The sequence below is a fragment of the Atta cephalotes genome (assembly GCF_000143395.1).
Source record: "Atta cephalotes unplaced genomic scaffold scaffold00005, whole genome shotgun sequence".
In the NCBI taxonomy this organism is placed as follows: domain Eukaryota; kingdom Metazoa; phylum Arthropoda; class Insecta; order Hymenoptera; family Formicidae; genus Atta; species Atta cephalotes.
The window spans coordinates 7,269,615-7,279,024 of NW_012130069.1; the positions used below are offsets into that span (position 1 = coordinate 7,269,615).

At 35.0% G+C, this 9,410-nt stretch overlaps 1 protein-coding gene across 1 annotated transcript in view; it reads left to right on the forward strand.

Annotated features, from left to right (window-relative positions):
* The first annotated feature begins 496 nt into the window (after positions 1-496).
* LOC105626430 (probable serine/threonine-protein kinase samkC) overlaps positions 497-9,410 on the forward strand; it is an 11,204-nt gene continuing 2,290 nt past the window's right edge. Inside the window, exons 1-3 of the mRNA XM_012207731.1 lie at positions 497-556; positions 8,829-8,872; positions 8,950-9,076. Of these exons, the coding sequence (XP_012063121.1) occupies positions 497-556; positions 8,829-8,872; positions 8,950-9,076 (231 nt within the window). The remainder of the gene's footprint in view (positions 557-8,828; positions 8,873-8,949; positions 9,077-9,410) is intronic.

Here is a 9,410-nt window from a genome sequence, read left to right on the forward strand (position 1 = left end):
CGACTGACAACGCATGTCCGACAATGCGCGACTCGGAGTCGCGAATGAACTGATACTCTGATCTTTGCGAAGACGACTCCGTTTGTAGACACGATCGCGCCACGTGGTAATCGCGCACGTGTCGCTAGACTGCTGCACGTAGCGCATGCCGGTGTTCGCGCTTCGAAGGTGCGATTGATCGGAGTGGACGATCGTCGTCTCGCACGACGCGACGCGACGTGACGCACGTGCATACAGTGATCGCTCTCAATTGACACGCACCCGCGCGAGCGTGCGTTCTCTGTGTGTGTGTGTGTATGTGTGTGTGTGGTTGTGTGTGTGTGTGTGTGTGTATATATATATACACATACGCACGTGTCTGTGATCGATCCGCCTGCCGCCGCGCCGATTTACATATGGTGTTTCGCAGGATACCGCACGTGATACGCAACCACAAACCGACCGAGGATTATCCAGAACGTCAGGATTAAAGACCGCTCCGTCATCGTGTCGAGTCATGGAGTTGGGTGACAGGGTTTACGCCGCGGAGCGGATCACGAAAAAGAGGGAAAAGCGGGTTAGTATCGTGCGCGGCCGCCTCCAGATGGCGCTACCAGGCGGAATCCGTCCGCGCGCCGTTACCGCCCCCTCTATCTCTCCCTTCTCCTACCTCGCGCCTCTTGTCTCTTGTTTTTTCTTCGTTCTCTCTTTCGCTGACAGCCGGCTTCGCGCGGCTGCCGCTTCTTCCACGACACTAAACGCTTTTATGACTCGCGATATCGGACATTACGTGCCGACAGATACAGGTCTCCTGTTACCTAGTTACACAATGTCATTCACGTTTTGTACTTTTATCATATTGCCGAGAGCACGCTTGAAGATTGATTGTCACTGATCGATCCACCGGTTTTGCCATCGTGAAACTATCGATTCGCTCCCGTTAACGAAACTGCGACTCCGCGCTCCGTTACGTTACGACACGTTGACAGGAGGAATAATAACGGCTTGTCTCTATTTCGTTCTCCGTTATTTTAAACGTGAAAGCTGCGAGAAAGAGAGAGGGAGCAAAAAGTAAATAGATCAATTTAATACGAGAAGCACCAATTACACCGGTGCTTCAAAGTTACATATTAGACACTAATACATATATATTTTAAATAAATTTATCTCAAAAACATGCGTTCCGATTACTTTCAGACTTTCAACATAATTAATTTGAAATACTCTCCAAACAAACCAACCCTCCAAATTTAATTTGATATTGATTTGATGTTTCTAACAACTCCGATAATCATTTTTCTTATTTTCATCGTATATTTAATAATTAAAAGCACAATTGGATATACATGTAGGCTCTAATACTCATCTCCATCAATGGCTGCGTTCAGTATAATAATATAATTGATCTTGTCTTTAGTTCCTTACTGGATCTAAATCAATTATATTAAAGAATCTTACAACAGTTACTTTTTCTCCTGAACGTAGATTGAACTTTAACCTCGATTCAACTTAAGATTTATTACAGAGATTAAATCGAAATTAAAATTAATCTATATTGGTGAAAATGAACACAAATCGATTACGTTTAATAAATAATCGCTCGCATCCATTAAAGGCAATAGAAACAATCATGTAATCATGAACGATGTAGGAAGGAACTTTCATTTGTTTCACGCTTCATTGAAACAATATGATAATCTTAGTGAATATATGAATATTTGATTGCATTTTTCTTATTATCCTCTTAAAAGCAAATTGAGAAAGCTACTAGTAAAAGAAGATATCCCAACCACGCATTCTGACACCGACTATACAATTTCTGGATAACGGGAGTCTCCGGAGGCGGACAACGGTGGGTTCGCTGACGGATAGGAGAAAGGCTCCGTATGGCGATCAGCTGGTAGCAGCCGATGATGTATTTCTATGAAATGAAATGTGCGCCACAGAACGTAATGCCGCGAACGCAAAAATTATCTATAAAATTTTTTGCAAAATTTGCCTAAATTAGTTTTTTTTTTCACGCCGTCTGGAAATCGCGAAGAAGGTAAACTGCTGGACATAAAGAATTAAGAACACACGAAATAATGTAAACAATATAATATAAACAATGTGAAATTGTCTTATATCCGTGTCACATTACCCATTAGAGATTAAGAATTGCGAATTGAAGATTAGAATTCAGCCAATCAGAATAAATTAAAATTATCTGAGTGATCGAATTCTAATCTTTATAATTTTCAATCCTCAATCTCCAATGCGTAATGTGACGCGGGCATAGGGCCAGAATTAGACTACGCATTGAAGATTGAGAGTGAAGATTGAAATTTGATTAATCAAATTTCAATAATGATAGGAACTAAAATTCCTTTATCCTTATTGGTCAAATTTCTTCAATCTCAATCTTCAATCCGAATCTACAATATGATGTTTTAAACCTTAACATAAGAAATTGACTACGATCGAATGCGAAGAGAATAATCGATTGTGATTCGTCCATTCCTTATGGCTTAAGCCTTAAAAATCTATTGTATATCCGGGATAATCTGATTCTGATAATCTGAGTCTTATGCCCATGTCACACTACGCATTAGAGATCGAGGATGGCGAATTAAAAATTGGAATTCAGCCAAATCAGAATAAAACAGATTAAAATTAAAATTATCTGATTAGTCGAATTCTAATTTTTAATTTGCAATCCTCAATCTTCCAATGCGTAATAGTGTGACACGGGCATTACTTCTTTATGGTTTTGTGGATTTGAGTAGTCATTAGTGCTAGTCTTTCGCGTGACCATTCAAGCATTTGAATTGCTGCACAATCAAAGTCGGCAAGCTATGTTTGCGGAATTTTATTTATTATTTTCATCAATTTCTCTAAATAAAGATTTTTTTTAAATTTTTTATTGCAGTACTGGACTGCACTAGAAATTTCATTTTTGCTTTCTCCAAATTTTAATTACATACCTATTTTAATGCAGTGGATATTCGTAGTTCAGTTATAAAAAAAATTTTTTATTTATTAAAATGAAATCAAATGAAAACGAGAAAGCGCTGAATATTCATTTGTTTTGAATCGCAGAAAGTTAAACTCTAATTTAGCATCGAAACTGATAAACTACTTGGAGAAAAGATCCTACGATTTTTTATTCGGGTCGCATCTGCGAGATTTCCTTTCTTCCGATGCAATTTAAATCGCCCTGCGTCGTCTGTTCGTATCGAGGATCGCCGTTTCACCGTTCGGTTTTGAAAACCAAACAAATCGAACTCGTGAAATGACATGTAAAGCGTCATAAAGCGCATTTTCTCCCGCGAATTGATGACACGATTGTTACGTTATCGACACGTAACAATATCGGGTAACGGTGTCCTGCGAAGGGACGACAACCTGCTCCGTGTTATCATGTCGATCATGTCATCCGCCAGCTTCATTCGTAGGGTTTCATTCGTGCCGCGTTTCGCTACGTATCGCGCGTGTCATTGTTTTCCAACTGTCACGCCTGTGCATCGCGATGAGGCAGCGGCGTGCCGTTTCTGTTATTGGCCCATCGCCAATGGGTGAACTGCCCATCGAACATCGATGTAGCCGGTCGTGCTATCGACCGTGCTTTACGCCACGAGATGGTTTCGGAAAATTCACGCGTTTTCCAACCACTCAAGCGAGATCTCTCTCTCTCTCGCTCGCTTGCTCGCTCGCTTTTTTTCATATTTTTATTGGTTCTAGAAACGCGAGGATAGGATAGGGGAGATCAGAGGCTCGTTATCTCTGTGAAGTTGGCATCTCATGTTTCAAAAAATGAAATTTTCGTCACAGTTCTGAATGTATCCCAAAGAGTTCTGGAGTTTCTACTCAAAATGAAAAATAGTTCTGGCAAATTAACATAAAAAATCGAAGTGTAAAAATTTAGAGTGCCAACTTCACAAAACGCAAGACAAAAAATCGCGATATCTTCTAAATTATCAGTCCTAGCTCCTAGCGCTTTGATGCTAATGACTTTTGATAGAACTCGTAGACTGCTATCCAGAACTGTCGACAGAATTGCCGGAACGGTTTAAGAGATGAGCAATATTTCATATGTCAGATTGAAAAATTTCTAACATCTGAAAGAGGTGAAAATTTTGTAAAAATTCCGGCAGTTCTGTCGACAATTCTAGGTAGTAATCCCAAGAGTTTTAACGAAAGATAGGACCAACAATTTAAGAGATATGGCGATTTTTTGAAAGTCAGATTATTTAACACCTGCAGAGGGTTAAAAAATTTTTGAACGTTCCAGCAGTTCTGTCGACAGTTCTGAATAGCATCCCAAGAGTTCTATCAAAAGTTATTAACAAAGCTAAGACCACGGAGTAAAAAGAAGGAGATCAAACTCAAGCGGCCGGCCACAAAAAAGTTGAGCTCGATTTCTGGTTTCGGAAAAGCGCTATACAGAAGAACAAATTCGAGCGCTCCTGTTGGAGAAAACTGTCTACTTAGAGGATTTGATAAATATTTTTCCTCTCATTTTTCTGTGATTCTGTACGTTTGTGTATTTTCATGCGTAGAATATATTCTGAGAAGGAAAGTTGTCGCTCAAGTTCCGTTTTATTTTTTTTCAATTTCAAAGTTTTTTGATGTCGATAAGTTAAAAAACGATAATTTAATAATAATTTATGATACTATGCATGCATGTATGTATTTTTCAATAAATATTAATGCATTTACTATTTAATCAAATAAAATGAAATTTTATACAAATTGGAATTTCTGCTTTTAAAAAAAATTTGCATACATGTGTACTCTATACGCGTTATCATGTGGTATGTACTTCCAATTTTTTCCGCAACGGCACTAAAATCGCATCATCCTGATTTTCTGCGATTTTGCATGTGTTTTCCGAAGCCATGTTTCGAGCCCACGTTTTCATCCTCGAGTTGGTCTTCTTCTTTTTATTCCGTGGCTAGGACTAAATCCTATTCTACAATGTGCTCTTTGTTTCCTGTTTCTTGCTTTTTAGCTCTTGCTTTTTTCTCTCTTTGCAACCGTTTTATCGACAATTGCATTTCTTACTACATGTTTCCTGTTTCTTCCAAAATTCGTTAACTTTTATCTCGGGCAATATAAAACAAAAAATAAGAAGCAAAAAGACAAGATAAAGTAAAAAATAGCAAAAAGCACGAAACAAAAAATAAAAAGCACATTGTAGAATAGGCTTAATAGTTTAAAAGACATCGTTTTCTGTGTTTCGGACGGAAACTTCTTAGAACCAGTTGTTCCATTTTCAGATAAACTTATGTGATAATTTATCTGTCATTTATTAGAATTTAGATAAACAAAAGAGTAAGAGAATAAGACAGTGAAGTTTATCGAAAGGTAGAACAACCCAGCTTTAAGATGCCTCTACATAATTCGCAATTCGCAAAACATAGTTCGCAAACGCAGAATGAAACTTTGCATTTGTTTTCTTCATTGTGTATAATCGATCAAAGAAAGATTGCAACATTTCTTTTTCGATGAGTTTCGGAATGCAGCCTACTCACCGAGCGATTGGTTCTTATTTGTGGATCCATGAATAAGAAGAACCAATCGCTCGATGAGCAAGCTTTCCGAAACCTATCGAAAAAAAAGGTGTTGCAACTTTTTTGTGACCGGCTGTCTATGGTTGATCTCTATTTGTGTTTATCTTGCGTGCGGTGATTCTGCGTCAGCATTTGTAAACTACGTTTTGTGATTTGCGAATTAAATAAAGGCATCCTTAAGAATGCATTCGGAACTGTGACGAAAATTTCATTTTTTGAAACATAAGGTGCTAACTTCACTGAGGCGAGTTTGTTGGCACTAGAGACAAGTTGGTACTACGTTCCGTTTATATATTTATGGCAAAAGAAATAATAAAAAAATTAATGGCTCTTTTATAATATAGATACTTTTCCTAAAGTTTTGTTTAAATCAAACAAGTATTACAATTAAAAGAGGAAAAGATCTTTTTCGGGCGATTCAATATTTATATATAGAGTAATACTCTTTAGCTTGAGATAGTCGATCTAAGTGATGTTATTAGTTAAAGTTATTGCACGTAAAAATATTAATCGTAAGATCATAAAAAACGATAAATTGATAATCTACGAGGCAAGCGGTAAGTCACATGACTGTCTTTCGATTGATAGTCATAAGGATAAGAGTTAATCGCAATCTTTCGACGGGTCGAAAACTTGCGTCTATTATCATGGCTTTGAGGTTATAACGTTTCACTTGTGTTGCTTCTGCGTAAAGGACACGACAATGCTTGGCCCCGACGCAGCCAATCAATTTATCGCTTTTTATGATCTTACGATTACGACTTTTACGTGCAATGGCGTTTAAAAGGAAAGTTTCTGTTATTATACGACATGTTGTTATTTTAAATAATGACAATAATTTATTATAATAAAACGATTAAAATTAAATGTATGTAGAGATGGAATATACGTTAACTTATATTTAACGCAAGTTGGCGTAAGCTTAGTTTGATGTGTTGTTGTTGCCGCTTGTAAAAATTGTTATTAATGTAAAATTTTAGTATTGAAGCATGAAAATGTTCACATTTCTTTCTAATTTTCAAACGAGAAAATTTTAAGATGGACTTTTCTGATTCGTGGAATTCAGTGAAACGTGTCGCTTCTCATAATTAAAATATATATCATCTTAGAAAACAAAATTGAACTTAATCTAAAATTAATAAATAAAGACAAAATTAACATTAAAATTGAAATTTATCCTTTTTTTTATCCTTTTTTTATCCTTTTTCTAATAATCAACATTTGTAACACATAAATTTCCATGCAAATCGGAACATATTCCAAGGAGATTCCTGTCTGAATATTCACATATATGTATACATTTATTATAAATGATTATTTGAGAAACAATTCAAACAATTATTATCAATTATCAATTATTATTGTTACTCGTCAAACATTGATGTCAAACTATGTGAAATATCATCTCTAGTTGTTGCGAAATAGTACAATTTCTGTTGAAGTTTCTCGAATAACCGCAATAGTTACACGAATATTTAGACAGGAAATATTCTGCTGTCCTCGATATGCGAGCGAATTCATATGCTAAGCAATTATAACTACATTTACTCTATACTCTCTAAATTCTTTGGAATGGAATCTCATTTTAAAGAGTGATAATTGAGTCTCGAAAAAGAGTTGCTCAATTTTCAATCTTAAGAATAAGATTTTATTCTTCAAAGTAATTTATTCTAAATGTTTTAAAATACGTTTATTAAAAATTCAGTAATCTTTAAACTGAATTGACTCAATTTTTTTCACTGTTTCTTTCTTAACGATCGGTTCTTATATAATAATTTCTTTTTTATATTTTTATCTCGTTAGATCCATCGATCTCAGAATATAAATAAATGTGCATTCTATTCGTTTATCTCAACTTGGTAAGGGTCGACAGGAGTGACAAGCTTATTTACACCTCATTTGTGGTGCAGCTATATATCTGTATTCTATCAGACTTTACCATATACTGTCTGGTAAAAGTAATATTTTGCCATGAAACTCGTTTTAGCTTATATTTTACAAAGCTACGAAGCCTATTAAAGAATAAAATTTTGCAATTTCATTCTTAAAAACATTTTAATAAATAAAATGGTATGCTCCTTATTTACGGCAGATACATGTTTTTATGTTGATATTTTATCTTCAAGAAGTAATATCATAAAATCTTCTTGATTTCTTTTTTTGAAGCTGCGAAGGCGCATACAGAGTCGATTTTGCAAATTAATTCTTGAAAATTTTTTAAATAATAAAATTATGTACATGCATCTGCGCTATAGTGTACATTGAGATATCGGAACAAATTTTTATTTTGCCTTTCTTTCAAAAAAAATCATTCTGTACAAACCTTCAGGAGTTTTCTGATTACAAATATTTTAATTAACGCGATTCATCCAGAATTTGGGCCATTTCAGCATAAAGAAATTCATTTTTAACTAGAAATTTCCATAGTCTCTCCTGTCGACCCTTAACTCATTGATTAACGGCGAATCGAACTTCCACGCTCAATTTAATCTGTCTGACAATTGACAAAACATGTGAAGGATCTTATGAGACAATTCGTAACTCATCTCCCGTTATTAATTATCGTTTGGCCTATAATTACATGCGCTGATAAGCGAATCGGTTCTTATCAATGGGTAGATCTTATCGGCGTATGATCTGTCCGACATGCGCACGGTGCGCAACACGTGCACGCAATAGCATAATTCTGACGTTGATGCGTAACTGGTAGAGTCTAATTATGGATAATTGTGAAAATGATTAATGCGTCAATTATGCGTTAATAGCAAATGCATGAGGAAAACAATGTTATAGAGATCGATGTTGAATCGTCACATCACGAAACAAAATGTTTACTATATCTTTGTAAAAAAAAATGTAAATGTTATCCAAATTTCTTTTTTATTTCCATAATTGAAGATACAAAAGTTTTTTCTTTTTCCATATCGCTATTTTATACTTATTAATATCTTACACATATACCCACGTTTCTCATTGCGTTTTTAGAAATATAATTTCATTGCTATTCTTTTGGATAGATAGATATCCACGTGGTAACGTTGCGATAATTGAGAATAATGAAATGACAACTCGCGTACGCTGCTTCACGTGTCGCTCACGTTGACGCTCGTATTTACCATCAATGTAATTGTATTAAACGATTCAATAATTTCTCTTTATTCTCTTATATTTCGGTCTGAATAAAAATTCGCGAATTTTTACGAGTCTGCAGCTTAATTTCTCGTTCATTAAAACACGTATTGTTAAAAACTATGATTGACAACCCTGTAAAATTGATAATCCTTTTCTTCTTTTTAGGGCAAGATCGAGTACTTTGTCAAATGGAAAGGATGGAGCAAAAAGTGAGTACGAAATCGAAAGTCTGTAATTAAGTGAATGACGTTCGTAACTCTGAGATGTAATTTCTCTTGTATTTTAGATACAACACGTGGGAGCCGGAAGAAAATATTTTGGACATCAGATTAATCGAATTGTATGAGGAAAGCCAAAAAGGTGCAGATGTAGTACCCACCAGAAGGCCAAGGCGAAGGGATACTAGATACAGCGTAAGAATATATTTTTTCGTAATAAATACTTTTCTATTTCAAATAAATGACTTTAATAATCGCGTTAAAATTGAGCAAAGTGCCATAATTAAATCAAACAATACAATTTTATTTAAAATAAATAATATTTTCTTATACATCTGTAATCTGTAGTCCATCATTTGTAGTAGATCACTTTACTCGTTATAAATTAAATTGAGTATTAGTTTAATAAAAATTCTATTTTTAGATATATATATATATATATATATATATATATATATATATATAGTATAGTATACAACTAATAAACTAAAAATAACGTAATAATACGTACCGTAATAATTTAAATTTT